General features: G+C 36.9%; 1 protein-coding gene across 9 annotated transcripts in view; it reads left to right on the forward strand.

The window, feature by feature from the left end:
• PTPRM (protein tyrosine phosphatase receptor type M) overlaps positions 1–22,582 on the forward strand; it is a 482,101-nt gene that overhangs the window by 369,526 nt on the left and 89,993 nt on the right. For 4 of the 9 annotated variants that reach the window (XM_055799826.1, XM_055799828.1, XM_055799830.1 and 1 more), the window contains 4 exons: positions 13,224–13,375; positions 15,903–15,977; positions 16,205–16,231; positions 21,165–21,352. In XM_055799826.1, coding sequence (XP_055655801.1) covers positions 13,224–13,375; positions 15,903–15,977; positions 16,205–16,231; positions 21,165–21,352 — 442 coding nt within the window. The remainder of the gene's footprint in view (positions 1–13,223; positions 13,376–15,902; positions 15,978–16,204; positions 16,232–21,164; positions 21,353–22,582) is intronic. The other 5 variants (XM_055799827.1, XM_055799829.1, XM_055799833.1 and 2 more) reach the window with 2 other exon arrangements.

Below are 22,582 nucleotides of genomic sequence, written 5' to 3' on the forward strand. Positions count from 1 at the left end.
GGATGATTTCATCAGGGGAAGGACTATGACATTATTTATAGCTTTTACTCTGTTCGCTCAAAAGGAAATTTGCCATGCAAGCTCTGTTCAGCAGTTTCAGATTTTTCCTTTTCTGAGGATAACAGATGTCTTTCTGTTTTTAAAATTGTATTTTCACAGAATTTAGAATTAAATTTGGGAAAAACTACAAAGCATTAATTTTCTTTCTGTGTTTCTGTGACAGAGGTGTAGACTTAAAGGTAGCATGGTTCCATGCAAAAAAATTTGATTCCTCAGTCTTTGGAATATCATATTTGTTTTGGGTGGCAAAGCTCCGAGTGAAAATCCCGTATTATATGCAATCACTAATTAACATTCTTTTCAAATGGTATTGTGAAAATGACAGTAATTTTTTTTCACATGAAACTGTATTAGAAAGATATAGAGAAGCTTTTCTTGACACCTTTCTTACATCTTTTAACTAAGAAAGCTTTTGGTGTTAATAGGTTCAAGTTTGCCAGACTTAGAAATGAAGGGAACTAAATATATGTAATTGAAACATTCTCACCTAAAGCCACCATGATATGTGGCTGTATCAGTTGCCCTTTCCACAGTGGTATAAAGAGCCCCTAAAGTGGATTAATCAACTTTCCTTGCCCTACAAGCCTCATATTAACATCTTCATTATGAGCCATTGACCCAAACACGCGTACCTGCTAAGAGAGAAGTGGGGGCTGGACAACTTCATTAGCTGCTCATAAAGGAGACAGATGACAGTTTCTCCCAGAAGCCCCATTCCTTTCTGTAGGATAAGATTGGATTGAGGGTGCAGCTGCATCTTAGACTGCCTAAATAGCTTCAGCCTCACAAGGTCTCAGCTGGACTGATTTCTCCTGTAGTGACAGCTTTGGATTACCAGCAGTCCATCTGCCACTGCACTTCCACTGCCAATTAGATGATACACCCGTGACTTGGGAGAGCACTTGAATGGTTTATGAGCTACATGTTGCTAAAGAACCACTGCTTAGTGCCCTCGTTGCCCCAGTGTTCACAGAGCACAGTTAAATTAGCGCACTACTAAAGAACATTACGCTCCAGGTATATCTTCATGCATCCCACTAGTTATTCTACCCACCTTAAGGGGATAGCCCAATTTCAGCAGCCCCTTAGGAAAAAAATTTGTTTCTTTCTTACATGACTGAGTATTGCCTATTCTGAGTTTTTAGTCAGTGACTTTTGTCGAGACAGATTTCTTCTTGTGGAAGAGAAGATAGACTCCTCTAAAAGGCTGACTAAAACCCCATGCAGCTGAATATTTTGAACTGCTGAGGTGTCTTGAATATTGCAAAAGTCTTGAAGGGGGGAATTGCTTGAAAAAGTGAAAGGCACATGATGGAGATGGAGTGTGGGTAGTGCTGAAAAAAATCATATGCAAGTTTGTGAATGCTCAGTACCTGCACTAGCACATATGTTGAACAGGCTGCTGCATCTTTGGGGATACAAAAAGGCAAAATTTATTTATTCAAGTGAGGAAGTATAGGGCTGTGGTTCGAAAGTCAGTGTGAGCAGGAAACACTGTCTTGTGTAGAAGGTAATATACCCAGGTACTGAAGACGTACCTCACACTGCAGGATATACATAGGAGCTAGGTCTAGATGCTTATCTGTCTACCAGAACATCTGTACTAATACAATGAAATTTTTAATCAGCAAGAAGCCTTTGGCTGTTTAGTATTCTGTTACTGGGGAGCAGCAAGCCAATGAATGAGTTGTATTAGATTAAGCCTATCAAAACCTTTGCTTTTGGTTCTGCCCTACACTACTACATATATTTAGTTATATATTTACATATATACACGCATGTATGTAATGGAGATAATATATACAATATATTTACATATATTTAAATAGAAAATATGTTAAAGATAATTCCTGTAAGGAATGTTTTGGAGAACTTTAAACAATTTATTTTGACTGTATTTTATGTCCTTATGCTAATAAAGCCAAATGCCTTAGTTTCTGTCCAGTGAGAGAGAGATCCATGGAGAGACCTAAACACTGTGAGGGAAAAATATTTCTTGTATTTAAAACTGTCACAGTTACTATTGCTTTCTATTAACTTGAGCCTATGCCTAGTAGTAACTTGTTAGACTCTGTAGAAATCTGGGAATCTGCTTCCTTTGATGGAACTTGCAAGACAAAATTTCTAACCTCGTAATGAAACAAGTTATTTCATGTGGAAAATACCTGTCCTGTACCCAGGTACATCATCTGGTACGTTCATCAGGTACTGATCCACTATGGGGCTAGGGATTTTCTGTGTGTGAAAGGAACTTCTTATGTGGCAGGTTTACTTTCCAAGGCAGACGTCTGCCTGGCCGTGCTTAAGGAGTTTAGAATATCATAGCAAATCTCAACGAAAGAGGATAATGGGCAGAGAGGATGATGAAGCTACCACATAATAGATACATCTGCTGTACAGCTCTGCAATTCCTCATGCTGAGAACAACTCCAAAAATACGGTGAAAATCTGGTTTGGGGAAAATCATCCTAGAACAAATTTGCATCAGTTTAACACTGCCTCTTGTCTTGGTTTGTGAAAGCAGAGGGATTCTGGGCACCTACGGTGCTCACCACCACTGGGAGTCTGAGGCTCTACTTAAAACTGACAGCTCTGGGATAAGAAGGTGTTTTCTTTCATCATTAGCCAGCCTTTTCTAAAATGATAATTAGTTTCAGGAAGAGAATTTCAAAATCTGTCGTGTAAGTGTTTTCTGTGAAAAGCTTTCATGTTCATGTTGTCTGGCGCTGCACATCACACAGCTACCTCCTCCTGAGCAGGCCCCAGTGTTGTCTCTTTAGTTCTGTATTCAGATCATATGGTAATATGGTGGGGGAAAAGGAGAAAAAGAAAAGCTGTTGAGACAAAGGGGAAGACTTGCAATGTCAAATGCAAAATATATCTTTTAAACAATATGTTATAAATACAATATTCTTGTACCACGTGCAGAGTCTTTTAATACCAATCTACACAATACTATGGAGGAAATATATCTCTCTGTGAGCCCAACACAACACATCTCTCTCATTCATCTAAATTGTTTCTTTTAAGTTTAATCTCTTAAAATGAAGTCAGGTGTGTACATTAATTTGCATACAAAAGAACCTAGGTATTCTTGTTAACTGTAGATAAGTAAAATGGCATATATGCTAACAAAAGAGAAAGTCCAGGTTCTGTTTAAATTTTTATTTACTGTTCTTAATAAAGTTAGCTACGAAAATGAATTTTTTTTTTGTGGGGAAAAAAGTATCATCAGGCAAAAGGAAAGGTCAGGTGTGAAATTTTCCTGTGACCACACATTTCAGAAGAGGATCTCTTCAGAAACTTCAAATAATTCATTTCAATAAAGTTGAAATAGTGTAAGAGAAAGTTTTTAAAGTAGTGTAACGTCATTTTACATTTATGTACAATTAATGTAGCAGAAGTTAATGCAAATCAAACACAATGGAAAACAGAATATTTCATCTTCATTAAAATGAGAGCATGTATATTATTAATACCTTATTAGAAAATCAAAATATAATTTGCCTTTTTTCATGGAAAATTATCCCATTCTCATTATACAGTTCAATGTGAATATAATTAGCTCTGTAATGAAAAAGCTTTATTGATAAAAATATTTACATAAGCTTTGTTCCTTAAGTTAGAATGGTGGTTTAGTACATGCGGCAGAAAAAAATAATAAAAAAATGAAGTAAATAACTTAAAAGAATCTATGTCTATCATCATATTTAATTATTTAACTGTATGTAATTTTGCTAGTTTTATCCTGTATTGGTTCTGACTGTGCATGTCACATGTAGGACTAGTCATTCCAGAGAAGGGGCACAGTTCAGGATGGTGTTGAAATCAATAATCCTTTAAATCCCTACAGCTTCCTTTTGTGAAAAAAAGCCCTATTACCAGAACATTTACTGGGAATCCTAGAGTAATTTGTATCAGAAGGAAGCTTGAGAGATCACCTTTTCTGACCTCCTGCTCAAAGCAGACTTAAAGCAAATCAGCTGGCTCAAGACATTGTCTGGCAGGGTTTGGAGTCTCTCCAAAGATGGAGATGCCACCTTCTTTGAGCACCTGCTCCACTCTTTGGCTACCCCGATGGTGACAAAAGTTTTACTAAAATGTAATAGGAATTTCCTGAGTTGCAACTTGCATCTAGCATATCTTGTCCTCTCACCATGCGTGTAGAGTTTAGCCCTGTCTCCTCTATCCTCTCCCATTATGTAGTTAAAAATAGCAGTAAGGTCCCCTGTAAGCCTTCGCTGCTCCCGGCTGAACAAGCACAGCTCGCTCAGTCCCTCCTCAGTCAGGGTTTGTCTATCGAGAGACATCCAGGTTCAATTCCCTTCTCAGTTGGGTGATATTTAAAAGTCCATTTCCTTTCCTATCAGAAGGTCCTAATCCCCTGGTGGGTTATATGTGTTTTTTAATAGGAAGACTTCTCCAAAACCTTTAAAAATACACTGCTTTGGAAAGACTAATCAAAAAATGACTGGATCAGAGCGTATGACTTACTGGTTTAGTGAGCAGGGCCATCAGCTAAAAGAGAGACCTGGATGCTGGTCTGCTCCTTTGTAACTTAAGACTACAGCAATATTTTTTGGTTGTAATGCAGTCATGTCACCCCTCATCTCTCTACCCTGATTTAGGTGCTCCCAGCTGCTCTGGGTGTCCTCTTTTCTTCCTGGGGAGAGGTTTTATAGCATTCCTCGCTATAGCAGACCTCTCAGCTGCCGGGCTGTCCTCTTTTCTTCCTGGGAAGAGATGACAAGCACATAACAGTTTCTTGTCACTCTCTGATTTTTGGCCTTTAAGCGTTCCAGCTGGACTACTGAGTTCCGCCCTGTGCTTGTAAAGAATTTGCCATACTTTGGCATCTCCCATATTCTAAGTGGCATCCTGATCCTCGTCCTGTAAGTAGTTCCACATGGCTGCTTTAATTGTGTAAGCAAATCAGTTGGCTAAGTCTTTAGTGAACTGAACAGATTCATAAGCATTTGCCTTTTAATTAATTTGTGGGGAAAAAAGCAAGGTGTTAATATTGTGTGTATTTTTCTTATACAACCTTACAGTTCAGGAGAACCTATAGGTCAATTAAATTTTGTATTCACTATTTTCTTGAATCATTTGGGGATCATAGAAATCAAAAACCATATTTAAATTCATATTGCAAAATTGTTAAATTTTGAAACAAATTCAGAGAATTTGTGGCTTTTCATTTTTCCTTCCTTAGTTCTGTTGAGTAGAATGGGATATTTTATTGCCTGATTCATTCCTTACAGTAATCAAGGTCATGGTCAAAATTAGATAATGGTAAATTTTGAAAAATATTTCTGCTCACATCTCATTGCTGTTTTATTCTCCTGTTGGGGGGGCAGGGAAATGGAATTATTTTTTTTTAGTGTGTGGGTGCATATTTCTGAAGACCAAGACCAGTGACTAACTTGATCCAGAAATAGTGCAGCCAGGAGCTCTGCAGACACATAGCTGTGTCAAAGCTTCTCAGATTCCTTTTTACTGCCATAGCCTAAAGCCTTCCCTGAAGAGACTGTCAATCATACTAAAATGCATCGAGGTCTTCTTAGGTGGACAAACAAGAACTAAACTGTAACCGCAAAATTAACTTTCTCGGTGAGTTAAGAGAAGAGTCAGCCCATTCCAAATAAATGTTACATGAATCTGATGCGTCACATAGCTCCAGTTTTTTCGCACTGTCCGTCAGTCACCGGTGCTTCCCCTCAACCGCTGCATCAGCAAAGAAAATCTGTCAGTGTGATGCCTCCTTTGATCTGAGGGGTTCTTGGGTTTGATGCTACAACCTTGACTTGCAGAGACTCAGATAACCTGATGCAGGAGTTCACACAAAATGAAAGATAAGAAACAAATAAGCACAGTTTTTAATTATGTCACTATAAGCAAATTCCAAAGCACATGCTGAATACCTAAATTCAAGAAAAAACTTAGCAGCAAGAGTAGGCAAGCCGTGTGTCTCTGACTGCAGCTGTATCTTACTTTTCCATTGCCTTTTGTTTGTCATTTCCCATTCCCCTCCATATTTTCTTTCTCTCTTTTGTCATCCACTGTTCCTTAAGTCATGCCATACTTTCCCTGTGAGGTATCAATGATACTTGGAAAATGGGATGTAGCCAAATAACTTTTCTTCTTGTTTTGATCTCATGTGATGCTAATGAACCAATCTACTAATAACAACAAAGTGCAGGAAGACCGTTAAAGTTCTAATATGCAATGAGTAAAAAGTCAAGTAAAAAGCACAGAAAATCAAACCTCTTTTTGTTTGCGCTGGCATAAATCAAAACCATTTTCCTTAACCTCTACCTTCATTTAAAAACTTTATACTCATGTTGCACTCAGTTCTTGTAACTCTGTAAGTTAGATGAATCCTCCCACACACCCTTTTACTCATATTCCTTTCTCCTTCTCCCTTTCTAGCCAGTGCTAGTGTTGGGATGCCTTCGTGGTCTCCCAGTACTAGTTCTGGTGTTACTGAAAGTGCTTCTAAAGTCTCTGTGGCAAAAATGAAAGCCACAGTGAATGAAAGGGGAGAAGCTGAAATCCTATGGTACCAGGAACACTGTTCTAAAAATCTGAGCAGCATCACAGCGGGGTTTTTTAAGTTTATCCTTTTGTCTTTATCAAAGGGCTTATGACCCTTGGCTATAGTCAAATATTTAGAATCTCTACATCAGTCTTCCATACTGTTGTAGCTGTACTTTATCGTGAAGTCAGTACCAAATATGTTGGACTTCTTGGGACAAAGAATGATTTTATAATTTAATACAGGTTTACATACTAAGAGATCCTAGGCAAGGAACAACACAATTCAGTGGGATTCCCCCTACCTTTGTCTTTTTTAATTCTCTTGACAGTTACTTTACCTGTGGTTGTTCTCTAGAAATGCTAGTTCCTGAAGTGGAGACAACTTGTTAAGTACTGTATTAAGTGCTGCTAGTTCTTACTGCAAAATGTAGTGCCTTTAAAAATATTTGTCCTAACTTTATTTCCTGTCAGATTGTTGACAATACACAGATTAATGTTGTAAGTGTTGTAAAGGCAAATAAAGTGTTTATATCCTGTTTCTTGCATAAACTGTCCAGGTATTGTTAATATAATACAAAATTGCATCAAATTTTTGATTAAAAGTCCACCGGACGTAACATGTCTGTGACAGTGGGCGGTGACAAACCTTCAGATGAATACAGGAACAGAGCAAAGATAAGGTAATGCATTCACTGTCCTCCGCTCAGACCTTAATCAATTTTTCTTTTGCCAGTATTTACTTTTGGTATCTTTAGAGTCCTGTGGTGATGTGTTCCATAATTATCTGGTTTGTGTGAAAGTATTTACTTTTACATTTAGAAAAAAATTCTGTATACCCGCTGGTTCTGGTTCTTACATTGTTGAGAAATAGTATTTTTCTTAATTTCTTACTTTTCTCCATGCTTTTCTTTTTTATATAATTTTATTGTATTCCCACTTTTTTAAACTGGGAACTCCTTATCTATATAAAGATTAGCACTATACTGGTAGGATCTGTCCTTTTGATCTTCCCATCACTTCTCTGTATCAATGTACTCTAGTTTGAGAAAGTCTTTTTTGGATAGACACACAGCAGAACTGCATGCAGTGTTCAAATTGTGGGAGCTCCATAGATTTATTTAGGGGTTTAATGAGTTTTTCCATTTTGTTCTCTATTCCTAATCTAATAATTTCTGACTTCTTTTTGCCTTTTTAACTATACATAACACTGAACTTTGGTCTTCAGAGAATCAGTGACTACCAAATTTCTTTCTTCTGTTGTTTATGAAATCATTTAGGTCCACTATTCTGTGTATATAGTTATTATTTTTTCCCATATGCATTACTTTTTATCTATCAACAATGAGTTTTATTTTAAGTGAATATCTAGTTACTCTATCTCATGAGATAAATTTGTAACTTTTTAACCCTATTTCTAGTGTTTCTATCAATTAAAAACTGTGATGTCCAAAACCATTGTGGACAACAATCTTATCCACCCCTTTTCCAGATCAGTGTGTATATGGTGAACAGTACAAATCCCAGCACACACTTTCATAGGATACTCACTAGTAAAGTATCCATTGTGAAAAATGACAGTTTAGTCTTACCTTTTGTATTGTATCTTTTTAACCAGCTATTATTCTACTAAAGAACCTTTCTGAGTATATTTTAAATTCTTTCAGGGGTTTGGTGAGCAAGCTGTTAAAAGCTTTTGTAACTACATATGCACCAATCAGTGGGTTTCATTAAAGCCCCCAATCCTTTAACAGAACCATTAATGTGACCTGTACACAAACAGAGAAGTAAAATTTGAAACAGTATGTAATATAAGCAGCTGCTTTATCTTAAGTTACAATAAGTGCAATAGCCTCAGTCACCATTTTATTATTTTTTTATAATATGTACATGTAACTGCTGTTACATTCTTCTGACTATGGTAGTGTCCCATTGTGCCTCATGCTTTGTTCCTAGTGCTTTATAAAAACGAAGGGAAAAGGGAGGCTGGGTCCCAAATAATTTGTTATATAGTCAAGACAGGACAGAGAACATGGATGCAGGTAAGTAAGTGGAAAATGAGCAAACCAGAGGCTGATAATGTAGAAGCAACTTAACATTCTTGGTGTTGGCATGTTGGAGGGTTTGAGAGAGAAATCACAGAGAAGGAGGATTTTGAGAAAGGTGTTGAGTCAGGCTCGCAGAAGTTTTACAAGCTGATACTTTTAACTGGACGGGACTGTACAAGAAAAAGATGCAACATTGAAGAGTTTCAGGGTTGCAGATAAAATGGGGGCAAATTGTGATGAAGCTTTTAGCTTATTAATTTCCCTAGGCTGGTTTAATTAATATTTGTATCAGAACAGAGTAAACAATACCTAAAATCCCACACAATTTGGTGTGGGAGTCCACGTGTTCATCTTCTCTGCATTTTACGATATATTTACCAGCTCACTTCTCACAATTTCTTGTGCCTTAAAATACCAGCAATTTCTAGCTAGTCTTGAGATCGTTCTGAATATCAGGCTCCTCTTTTCTGAGACTGGTGTAGTATATTCTCTTTCCTTATAGAGTGATGATAATACTATTTGTATGATAAGCTGATTGTTTTTGCTTTCCCTACATAAAGAATTTCATCCTAGGTAATCACTGTGGGAGCTTCCATCTGTTTTCTTTTTTCCTTTGGTTGTAGATCTTGTTTTCTTTAAGTGTCTGTGAAGTGTCTTTTCCGTGAGTGAAAATGATCAAATATTTAAGGTTTTTTTCCCAAAAAATTTGCTTCAAATCTAAGAGTATGAGTGGTGACGGTTATGTGAAGTTCTATGGTTTTATAAGTTTTTTAAATCTTGCATGGCTAGAGCCTCCCAGGGACCAAGAGATCCAAGGAATGGATGAGTTGCAGAGACTGCAACACTTTCAGCAATTTCTGAAAACTGCAGATGTGAAAAATGTTATATTCAGCTAAAGTTTACTTGACGAAGTCCAGTGGGTGTTTTTGTTCACAGAACAAAAGTCTGGCTGGTATTGCTCTCTTCCTGTAACAGTTGTTTCAGATTTGAACTTTTCTCACAAGACCTACTTCTAGAATTAGATTCAGATTGAGAAGTACTGTACAGTTGTTACTGCCATAAAAACAATCTGCTATAGCTTGATTATGGGACCAAAACCAAAAATGAAGGAAATGAGAAAAATGTGAGTGTAATTTCTTTAAGAAGATTAGCAGACTTTTTATAAAAGTCAAGCCTCATATTATTGGTGTAATGAGCAAGAACTCTGGCTTTCCTTGGGAAGGAAACAAATTTTACTGTAAAATAAAGGACATTAGCTGGAACAGCAGATGCTTCGGATGTGCACCCTACAGAGCATAGGGTATTTTGTAATCCCACTTGAGTAGCTGATACCATATATTTTGCCACCTTGTGGATTTTCAGATATGGATCAATATCACTAAGTGGTGATTGTCCTGGTAGCATTTCTTTAAAAAAATGTTAAGGAAGATTTGTTACCTGTTCACCAGTACATCGTTCACATGCAAAAGGTTTTGGAGAAAGTGCTGAGCTTGTGAGATGGACAGCAATTAAAGGCTTTGTGAATAGAAATAGTACTCACAGGTCTGCTGATGGGCAAGGGAAGGCCACTATATACTGCAGTTTCCTGGCTTTAGTGAGTATGTAGCATCTACATAGCTAACTGGATTGGCAGCTGGTTAAAGAGAAGCTGCTGATTCCAGCCTGAAGAGAGGGAAGTCTTCTTGTGAAGAAAATCTGCTTCTGCATGCCTTCCTGAAGCTTTGCTCTAGTGCTGAATTGTCCTGAAATAGTTTCCTATGGTCTGCACAGCCGTGAAATAAAATAAGTACAATATGTACCTTACAGAAGTTTCAGTGACCACACTGTGGATGCTGTCGTTGTCACTGTTCAGTTTCTAGTTTCATAACCCAGCTAAGCTAGGAATTGCCCAATGGTTGGCAGGTAGTGGGTGTAGCTGTGTGTGCTTTCAACTAAAGAGGATCAGAAGGGGAGGCGTGCATGACTTACTGTCTTGCCATCAGAGCTAAGGGTGGAAAGAGGGGAAAGTATATCCATTTGATGTTATCACTTTGATAAGCCTGTCCTTATAAAAGACTTCCATTAAGTTGTTCATACATTAGGAGATACATCTCAGATTCTACATTAAGTAATATATTACTCATTCATTACTATTAGATATGAAGGAGGAGGGAGACTAGAGAATGCAAAGGTATAACAGTTTTGTTTTACTTATGATACTTGAGCAAAATTTTGCTGACTGATATAAAAGGGTTCAGACTAGATTATGTAATGGTCCCTTCTGTGTTTATGTGCTGTGAGGCGAGAAAGGACTAGTTTTATTATCAAGTCTACCAAGTAAATTAGTGTTGATCAGAAAGGGACTTGAATTGTTAAGTTCCTCCATTTAATTTCCTTAAATCAAAAAATAAATTAAAATCTAGAAGCAAAACCTTTGTTTATGATTTATTTTTCTGTCCACCAATGATATTCCAAATGACAAAATCAGAAGTTAAACATCTACAGGAACAATGTGACTTGTTACTGTTTATCTTCTACTCTTTCTTAGCTGGACTGTAATATTAATATTACTGAATTTTGAAATCCATAAAAACAAGCATTTATTGAGACTTTTTGTTGCACATCTAAATGCTTAGTGTAGTAAAGTCCCACAGGTGTCTGCCATCCAACTGACCATAAGCGCTCTCCTCAGCATCAGTCAAAATCTAGTGTGTTCATGGTGGCTCAAGCTAATGCAGGTGACTTCTGAGCTGGGATGAGCAGAGAGGTACACACTACTCATTACTGCAGGTACTGTAGGAGGTTTTTAAGCAGAGCACTTCCATCTATCCCTGTCAGTCATGGGGACATGCCCTCATGAATGGAGTGGTAATCCAGCAGCTGACTGAGGGCCAAATGTGACCCTTAATACTTCCATGTGCAATGACCCAATACCATGCCTGCACTTACTATTACTACTTCTTTTAAGAGCAAGGTTCTAGTTTCAAAGGCCTTTCAACTTTAGTCACGGACTAAGATACTGCTGAACTTGGTACTGTCTCAGTACAGAACGCAACCATAGCTCCTGCCCAAATGGCTTGTTGGTGTATAGACGGGGAACATTGGGAGAGTCTGAGGCAATGCTGATCAGCATAGCAAGCAGTAATAGCAATAACACACAGCGTGTTGCAGTAACAGTAACACGAAGTGTGTCTGCAGGCAGTGACTGGAAGCAGAATAGTGAACTAACAGTAGGGAGGTTTAAAGAAAGCTCCTACCCTGTGACATGAGGGGAGACAAACGCGCTTGTTTGAAAATCTAGTGAAGGCTAGTATAAAATATTGGTCTGTGGCGGGCATCATTTTTTCATACTGAGTGAGAGTTAACAAAGAGAAAGGTTTTGAGAGTTAGCGCAAGTTGGTTATGCTTGGTGCAAGAGGCCTCTAGAACTGGAAGGAAACACAGATGAAATAATAAGCTCCTGTAAGCTGCCGTTGAAGATATCTAAAAGGTCTTTCTTTTATGGATGGGTATGAGCTGGCTTATTATGTTTTCCGCAGAGGAAGAGCCATTGAACAGATAGAAGATCAAAGTCTGTGGAGGAGTTATTTCTGCGTAAAACCCATACCTTGAAGATACGATACAGAAGGAATCTGGAAACTTTAAGTGAAGGCTGTAGGCAAGGACTTGGAGAAAAGCTTGATCTAAGGACAGAGTCGCAGGCTGGGGAAACAAGCCAAATGGGCAGGGGATCCACCATCATCAGGATCACAGATATCTTACAGAGCTGGAAGGAAAAGTCACGAGTTTTGGGCATGTTATTCTGTGATGGTAGCTGAGCATAACTCTTGGGGAAACAGAGTGAGATTTTAGTGTAGACAGAAACAGAAGGACAAATCTGGGAAAAAGAGCTATATGCATCCAAAGCACTTCTAAGCTATATGCATCCAAAGCAGTTCTATAGCTTAATGAATCATTGTTACAGTATCAGACTCAAGATCTTGTCTCTGGCCGACCACTCCTGCTTGAGAAAAAAAGAATTCGTGTGGCTAATTCTCCTGAAATCAAGAGTGACAGAAAATAGTCTTTAAAAATGCAAGTCAGTTTAAAATGTCACTTGCTTGTGCAAAGTCTGTTAAGAGATCAAACATACTCTACAGTATGATACAAACCAGTTAGCTGTGCTATATGGTGTCTCAATGAAACAGCTCCAGACAGTTTTATACATGTGAAGTGAAAATTGTTACTGACTTGTTCATTCCAGTTAAATCTTCTCTCCTATCATTGTTATTTGTGTGTTTAAACAGGTGTAGCCTCTGATGCAATAGCTTACATCACCTTTGTGTCCAAGTAGTCCCCTTTAATTCAGTGGTGGTCCCCAAGGGTTAAGGTGCTGTTCACTGTAAGTCAGGGCATTGGCAACTATCCCTTGATTATCAGATGCCTTTGAAAGACATGAGTGTGAAATCAATTTAAGTTTTCAGGAATGGAGAAATAATTGTAAATGTTACTTAATAATGTAGTTACAAACTGCAGTGCTGATCTAAACAACATGAAGGCTGTGTGCTCACTAAGACTTGATTTCTTTTTTTTTTTCTTCCCCCTCAACATTTATTTCTTAAGAAAATTGGCTAAAAAGCGGAAAGAGACATTGAGTAGCACACGGCAGGAAATGACAGTGATGGTGAATTCAATGGATAAAAGCTACACTGAGCAAGGCACCAACTGTGACGAAGCTTTCTCTTTCATGGACACGCACAATCTAAATGGGAGATGTAAGTTGGTTTTTTTTCTTTTTCCTTTTCTTTTCTTTTTCTTTTTTGGAAGGTGGAAGAAAGGTGCAAATGATTTTTAAAATATTCCTCATTACTCAGTCATGGAAAATCCATAGGACCCAGAGTTTCTCACTGTGCAGCACATTACAGTGTGTATTCAAATGAGCAAGACAGTCAGACATCAAGAATAGACTTCTTTAAAAATAATAAGGATAATTGGGCTTTTTTCTGTTCATCCTTTTCTTCTGCAGAAGAGCAAAGACATTACCGAAACAGCTGTGGTTTTCTCTTTCACCAGTCTCTGTCATGCTAAAAATTTTATATCCCTTATACTGTCCCAAGTCTTTCAATACTTCCCCTGCTCACTTCGGTTTTTTGTAGGCAAAAATTATTTTTTTAATGTCATAACTTAATAGTGGTGATCTGATTGTCTTGTTATTTCCAGTTCTAGAAGTTGGTCTTTCTGTATCTTGTGCAAAGAATTATCTGCTCTGCAATTTCATAAGAGATTCTCTAATATTCTGGCTGTTCTTGGATTTACCATAAAAATAAATAAAATTTCAGATATAACATTTTCCCATATTAGAATTTTAGTCAAGCACTCGCTCTTGTCATGGGGTTAGCACTAAGCAAAGACCAGGAAAAATTGTAGGTTTTTATAATTGTTAAAAAGAATGAAAAAAGAATAACTGTGTTCAAAAACTTTCCTGTTTCTTATGGTTCCCAAGGAACCTCAGTTTTTCTTGTATACTGGTGTTTTTTAACGTCTTTAGAACTTGTCAAAGATTGAATTTTGTTTCAAATACTAACAGTATGCAAGGCCCAACTCCCAGTCTTTAATAATATGCTTAAGAACTTATCTTTGATGAGCTGAATTGTACAAACAGTCTGTGAGTTTTGTACAGAGAGACTTCTCTCAGCAGCATTAGGCTCAGGATTTACAATGTTAATTCACATTTCAGTTACTTTTGAAATTGCTTTGAAATAGATCTTTCAAAATTTGACTCGCCTTTCTGGTGAGAATATACAATTGCAGTTAATGAGATTGCTTACCTCTCTGAAGAGATCAAGAGGTTTGACTTCATCTTCTGTCATCATTGTGCAGTTTTCCAATGGTGTTACTGAATGGTCACAACAACCAAAGAATCTGCAATGCGTTCCTGGGACTAAACCCTCTTTATGTAAACCACCTTAAACCAATTCAAAATTATTGTCACAGCAAGTATTTTATAACACTTGAGGGCTACAGCCTGTAATTAGACTTTCCATAAGAAGTGTGGTCACCAGAAGAAGCAGTCTGACAGTTTTTAGGAATAATCTTTATGTAAGGCCTTGTACTCAAGACATTTAGAACATTCCCTACTTCCCATGAAAGTTTATTACCTTGGCTGCATTCTGTACCTAGACAGTTTCATTAGCTGCAGCAGCCCTGACCTCAACTAATCTCTGCATCCGTATCCAAAAGGGATACCACCCTGTTCTTTCCATCCAGTGATTCAGGAGACATAATCAAAGGAAAGTAGTCTCCTATATATTCATTTATAGGATAAGTGAAAATTGCCAGGATTATTTAAGTATTTAGATAAATAGCTCCATCTTAACAAGGGCTGGCAACTGTATGCCCTAGAAGATCAACCAAAAAAAACCATGGATGAAAGCCAGCAGGAGTAATCTCACTCCTCATCCAGCAGATCCCGTCTTCCTCAGTTCTGCTTCTGTTTCGCAAATTCCTGGTAGTCTGTTTATAGGTATCCAGAAAGCGCTTACATTCACTGATCCAACTGAACTTGAGATGTGTGGACAAGCAATTAAAGCTGAATTTGCATTTAGCTTTACTTAAAAGCCTTTCAAGACTCTTTAGCTGAACACCCTGTAAAATGTTGTGATTGACTCCCACCTGATGAATGTATCTGTGCATACAATAGTAGTTCACATGATCTTTGTAGACCAGAGAATAAACTGAACTTAATTTGTTGCATTGGGCTTTCCCATGGGTTTTACAAATGATTAAATGATTATATACCCATGCTAGCATTGGTCTATGTATCACTTCCTGAAAACCACTGTGATATTAAGAGCATAATAGTATCTGTGTACACTTTATCCACCTGTCTGAACAAATCAAAAAAAGGAGAGCAAAAAATTAACACAGTAGAGTATTTGCATACAGTATTTACAGTATTATCAAGTAAACTTACTAATGATCAAAGCTTCTGTCAAAAACACCTGTTGTTGTGATATCTTTATTCAGGCATCATTATTCAGTCTGATCTTGTGATTTAAGTAGTATATTTGTCATCACCTATCAAAATGCTCTCTCTGATGACATTTCTTTAAAAATTATTGATCTAATTCAGTAAGCTATTTGATTCATTAGACCCACCTCGTTTTCCCTAGGTCCTAGTTCCGGTGCAACAAACACAAGATGAGAGCCTCTAAACCAAGTCAATCACATATGCTGTATCACTCAGCTTAAATAGCCACATACCACTTTGCTGTCTCTAACCAGCTTTGTTTCTCTTTGCAGCTGTATCTTCACCATCTTCATTTACAATGAAAACTAACACATTGAGCACAACAGTGCCTAATTCTTACTACCCAGGTAACTGATTTTTTCCATGGTTTCCACCCTATATAGAACTTTTCATAATAAATTCATATATAATTATGTTATTATACTCCTTGCCATAGAAATTTAACACATATATAAGCAGCATACTGGTTGCGTACAGCAGCTTTCTGAAAGAAAACTCAGAAACATTTATCAATCATTTACTGTTCTCTCTCTTTTTACCTTTTCTGCATTGACCTGCTTATGATGTATGACAGATCCATTTGTGCCAACTGCAATTTTAGGTGAGAACATTTCCCTTTATCAAAGTTCATTGCTGAGTAATTTAGAAAATCATAGTTCTTGGGGTACAGACAATAATATGCAAAAAGCTGGAGTTTTATGCTAAAGGGAGGGGTGGTAGGCTTGACTACACTGAGAATGCTAAGGACACTTACCAGGCTTGATTACTATTGTCATAGTGTAAGTCAGGGGAGAAAAGAGAGAAATAATCTTAACAAGTGGATTTGCGAGGAAATGTTTATGCATGTATTTGGAGTGACACAAAAGAATTTGATTACTGCAGCAATTTAAATAGTTCCCTCATTTTTTTCTGTGTTATCTCAGAACTGAAGATGTCATTTCTTAAAAATAAAATTTTTCCTAATTAGACTCCTCATGATACAAAAAATCAGACAAAATACAGTTTTGGCCATCCACCAGCTATCTTTTGTTCTCACAGTACCTCACAGTTTCTGACATGCTTGTCAAAGTGAAGTTTCAGAGGAAAGATGGTATTTTGAACAGCAAAATGATAGCATGACACTTAGAGTATGTAGTTTATTATGCATCAGGTGTCACAGAAACGAAATAAAACAGTAGAACTGTAGGTTAAAAACATACAGTTAAAGTGTAAAGCATTTCCACTGGGAATTTAGGAAAACCTGCTATTGTCCAATGTCAGAAAGAGAGAGGTTTCTACACAGTGATAAAATAATAAGCATGAGGCGCTATTGCATTTTCAATGCTTCAGTAACTCTAACCGCTTTGTGGCTTCTATTCATTTACACCTCCTTCTCATGCGAAGTTTAAAATAAACAGGGAGATTTAAAAAAAAAAAAAGTCAAAATATAACAGTGCACTGTAGCAGGAGTTCAAACCTCAGTGTTAAGCCTATCTGTTTACTCTTTTTACAATGTTTGATATTTTTACAACAAATATTTTTCATTCTCCTCCTTTTTTCTTCAAATCACAGTAAAACATATAAGACCCTTAACCAATTCCTGCCCTTAATCTGTAAATTAGACAGATTTAAGTAAAATTAGAGTGAAGCATATAAGAAGTAGAAGCTTAGGAAGGTGATCTTGAAAATTTGTTATCTTGAAAGAATATTTAGCACAGTGCATTTCAGTGTGATAACTTGGAGAAGGAACCTGTACGTTTTTATACGTTATGTAAATCTGGAAGAAGGTAATGTAGTGACTGTAACAATGTAATAATCTGCATGCAAATGAAATTTGCAGAGCCTTTTAACTGCCTGAGATGTTAGATTTTTTTTGTGTGTGCTTTAGCATTCATTCAACACTTCATCCAGTAGATATTCTTTCTGACCTTGTGGGTGGGCAAGGAGAAAAGTACTATTATCAGGAGAAAAACTTTGAGATTTCCTATCCAGATTATTAAGTTTTGTTAATGGTTTTTCTTATTTTTTTCTGTGCTCCTTTGCTATATAATAATGATGGTAAAATTATTTGTTAGCTTTTTTTTCCCACAAGAAATAATCTCTAAGCAAGTAATTCAGATATCAGACAAACACACACAGGGGGAAAAAAAATTATTTGCTTTTACTAAGTCTGTAGAATCTTGAATTAGTTAGTTATGTATTTTATGGTCTACTACAGCAACCTGTGCTTTCTCATCTCAGAAAATTTTCCAGTTATTTTACTGTGGAAAATTAATATTTTTTTAACCTTAAATGTTAAAAATTTAGTACCCTTTTATGAGTGGTATTCCATTTAGACCTCATCTCTCTCACAAAATGTGCTTATGAATGACTGTTTAGGAATAGTATTTTATGTGAGGTAAAACAAATCAGATATGTTTGAGTCAGTAGAGGAATATAGCTGTTAACAAAATACGCTGGGTTTTAATTTCAACTAATACCTGCTCTTGCTGTCTTCCAATGTCGACAGAAGTTGTGTTATACTGCAGGATCAAGCCTGCAGTTAGAAATAAATGAACTTTTCAGTGTGGCCCCCTGGGAAAGAGTACAGGTCTGTTGAATGGCTGAATTTAGTTTTCAAAATCTGCTAGAAAGGCCACAATACACTTACTATTTATATATTTATCTACAGCATGGACTATTCATGCAAGTTAGGAACTTCTTAGCTAATTGGAAAAAAAAAAAAAAAGTCTGGTAATTAGTGGGGAACTCCTTAAATTAGACAAAAGAGAACGGTCTGATGATTTAGTTTCAGATATGAGGAACTTTCCTTAACGTTTAAGGGAAACCTTTCATGTTCAGCCTAATAACGTAAGTGAAAGCCTGCGATTAGAAAAAACCATTTTACATAACAGTGCCTACATTTATAGTTGCTGAGCCTGAGTGTAGGTCATGTTTATGTAGTATCAGCAATGTGCATATTTCTGAAATTGGAGAATAAAAAGAGTCTCAGCCAATTAAAAATATTGGGCTGGGTTTCCAGATACCTTCCGTACTGTGAGTTCATATAACTAGTAAATAAATATATTATTTAATAAGTGTTGCACACCTCTGTGGGAGTAAGTGGACGGTAGAACAACTGCAGCTGTGACAGTATTTAAGCGGGACAAGCTTCCCATTGCATATGAGCACTGCATCTGGAGCGGCTCACCCTTTGAAAAATAGTGGACTGTTATGGCTGAAAAGCTCATGCTACAGGGCTCAAAGGCAAAGTAAAAAACTGTAAGTGGCTCCTATATGTACCATATAAACCAGGGACTGAAAGTGCTTTGTTTAAAACAACATAAAAGTTCACTCCCAAAGAGAGAAAAATAGAGTTAATGCAGCTATAAGAGAGAAAGAAATTGAGAGAGGAAAATTGGTTTAAAACAAAGGAGCTTACAGGAAAAGAGATTCATAAGGATTAAACTGCTGCTTTCATAGCACAAGACCCTGCTATCTGATAACTTTGCCTTTATCTTAGTTACTAACAGTCTGTGTTACAAGGAATTCTGTAGTTTGGGGGGAAAAAAAAAACAGAAAAAAAAAAAGCCAAGTTGTCTAACATGTTTCTAAAACTGAAATAAGCCACTCAAAAAATCATGATCAACTTCCTACACTTTTTTTGTCTTTTGTGTCTTAGCCACCTTGTAGTTTTCAGGTGCCATTTCAGCAGCAACATACTGTACCTACACTTGTATACCACGCTTCATGCCATGCATCCCAAGGTGCTTTGCAGTACAATTTTATCACACATTAGACAAAAGTTGTCAAATTTTATGACTAAAAGATGAATCCCTTTCCTCTGCATTAGATCAGGTTAGCAAACTGACAGGGAAAGTAGTGAAATGCCCATACTCATACCCATAAATTCTTCTCCGTTATTTTTGGTTTAGGTTTAAATGTACAGTTCATATTGACTGTGTGCTTCCTGAGGACCAGATTTCATGTGGTTTAGTATCAGTGTGAATTGAGAGAACCTCAATTTGATTCATTGAGCTTTGTGGCTTTAACATCAATTTTCAGTGGTATAACTAAGACCATAAATCTCACCTTTAATGAGGTGTGATAGTATTTTTGGTGTGTACGTGAGAATCTGGGACCTTTACATCCAGAGTATTTGTGGAACTTTCTACTGTAATATATCTAACTAATGAATGCAGAAATATTATTTTAATGCTTCCCTTTCATACAACATATTTTGCAAAGTAGTAATTTTTTAATAAAAATAGTATTTTTATAAACCCCTTGCTATGTTTAGTGTGCAGCCAGTGAGGAGTAGTTCAAATAAGTCAAAGCACCACATTCACAATTTCAGTTAAAAATCAAAAACTCTTTGAGATATGTAAAGTTATTATTCAGGTAAAGAGAAAAAATACTTATGATGATACGTGGACCATAGAATTTGGGTTGGATTTTTCTCTTGTCAAGTCTGAACAAATTTTTTAAATTCCATCTAAACAGGAAGTCATGTTGCTTCCTTAGGTAGAGTGCACTTTCGCATCTGTCTATTTACTGCTACATATAAGTTTTGATCTCAGTTGCATCACTGTGAATTGACTCACATTAAGATACCTTGTTTTAAGTACATCTAATTTATACTGTGAAACTGAGATCAGAATCTGACTTGTTTAGGGAATCACTCTGTAAAGACTAAATTACAAACAGAAAATTACCTGTAATTATTAATGTAGTACTGTTGCTTATGCCCTGTTTCCTTTTTCTCCTCCTCTTTTTTTTTCTCCTGATATGTATCTTCTTAAAAGTGCCAATCAATGGTAAGTTGCCCATTTGCCCCCTGGAAGAGATGTGGAGGGTTGGGAGAGTATGTGTCTCATAAAAGTTTTAACCAGCCCACTGGGTTCTCCTGTTCGTTGGCTTGCATGTCAGTTGACATATAACATTCCATGCCTAATGTGATGGCTCATGATAAACTGTGGTCCTAAAGCATGTTCAGCAGCCAGTCAAGACATTTTTCCTGAACAGATGATCCTTTGCATTTGTCCTCTTGTAGTGTGTCTCCAAATGCTGTATCAGATCTACATTTCCATTGCAGTCCTAGCTTGATGAAACCATAAGCCATTTTGTGCATCTTTTTATTTTGCTCACTCCAAACATTTGCTCTAAATTTGCAGTGTAAAATGCAACACTTCAGTAATGTTAAGAAGAATACAAGTCCAGTTTCATTCAATGGGACTTGCTGAAGTTTCAGAATGAAAATTCTATGCAGTTTAGAACCAAATGCCCAATTTAAAACCTGTCTGTAATCAGCTAGTGATGTTTAAAACAATATTAGAGTTCGGACTGCTCTGCAATGCTTCCATTGTAGAACCATGGACTTTGCCTCATTCCAATCAGTCTTGCAATTTCCCTGTGTAAACTGCTCCATGGATTTACTGTTCTTCTGGTGTAGCCTTCACAAACAGAAGCAATACTGATGATGTCAGATTTCTGCCATTCCTCGAGAAATCTGTTAGTTTACATTTCTATTAATAAGTGAAAATGAGCCGGTACATTACGCGCTACTCTTTTTCTAGATGAAACCCATACGATGGTCAGTGACACAAGCAGCCTGGTCCAATCCCATACCTACAAGAAGCGAGATCCAGTGGATGTGCCCTACCAGACCGGACAGCTTCATCCAGCCATACGTGTAGCTGACTTGCTACAGCACATTACCCAGATGAAGTGTGCAGAAGGCTATGGATTCAAAGAGGAGTATGAAGTAAGTGTCAGGTCTAATGATCTGATTATTATCTCTTCTGCAGTGTCGGCTTTATCTGTCTGCTACCTGTACCACAGAACAGGAGAAATAATTACTCAACCAAGTAAGCCAGATGCTCTGTGAGGGAAGATATTGAATGGAAAGGATCAACACTGCAGTGAGCAAATTTTCTGATGAGGAGTGAGACATAAAAACCTTTCTTGGAAATCACTGCCTAATTCTAATTGCATAAAGATGTATATTCAAAAAAACAGACCCACTAACATTCTCCCAAAATTTGCCAAATTTTTCTTTTACTATTGAAGAATGTATTTTTTCCAAAGTTCTGCATCACAGATCATCTAATCACAGTTGCCCTGTAACAAGATACTAACTTAGAAATCAAGTTCTACAAGCAGTATTTCTTGGAATAATAGTATTCATCATGGAGAGGAAGTACACAAATCTTCAGTAGGGCTTAAAATTTATTCTGTGGAGCCTGATCTCTAATCCTTATTATTTTTCATATGAACTTATTGTCTCTCTTTTTTCCTTTTGTTTTGATTCAACTCCTGTTTCTTCATTTCTTGCTTCCTCCCTGTTATCATCTTAGTTTTAAATGTCATGACCATAATGACATTTGGTAAATACTATAGGAACACAGCACATTGCACTGCATTGCATTGCACTGCAGATCCTTGTGAGATGAGTCCATCTAAGTGAAACAAACTAAAACCAAGCAGAACTTGCTCTCATGTCCAAAATTAAGGGTGGTATTATGCCTGACTTCAAAAGCTGAGTCTTGCCGAAGAGTCTCAGGAGCATACCGCTCTTCATCCACATAATGTATTTGAAGGAACAGAGACTTAGCAACCTGGGTTCCTTGTCTAATATGAGGAAGGATTTGAGACCTTTTAAAATCCCCTTAAGTCCAATGTTTTAATCATTAGGATGTAAAAATTAATGTCCTTTGTCCTCTTTTCTCTGTCATTTAGCTCAAATCTTAAGGAGTTTATTCTTGTGAATGGTTGTCACATACAGGAGCACTCCAGTATGGGTTGATGTGTACAGTGAGTAGTTTCCCACAAGATTACAATTCAGTGGATTTGAATCCAAATAAAAAGTAGCGTAAATATATTACTCCACAGAGCAAAAAAACATAAGATTGATGCACAGGGTTGGACTATAAATTGTCAAATTTGTCATAGAGTGTATGAGAATTCATGAGTTAATTTTGATTGATCAGGTAGG

Source organism: Falco peregrinus, chromosome 3 (assembly GCF_023634155.1).
Source record: "Falco peregrinus isolate bFalPer1 chromosome 3, bFalPer1.pri, whole genome shotgun sequence".
In the NCBI taxonomy this organism is placed as follows: Eukaryota; Metazoa; Chordata; class Aves; order Falconiformes; family Falconidae; genus Falco; species Falco peregrinus.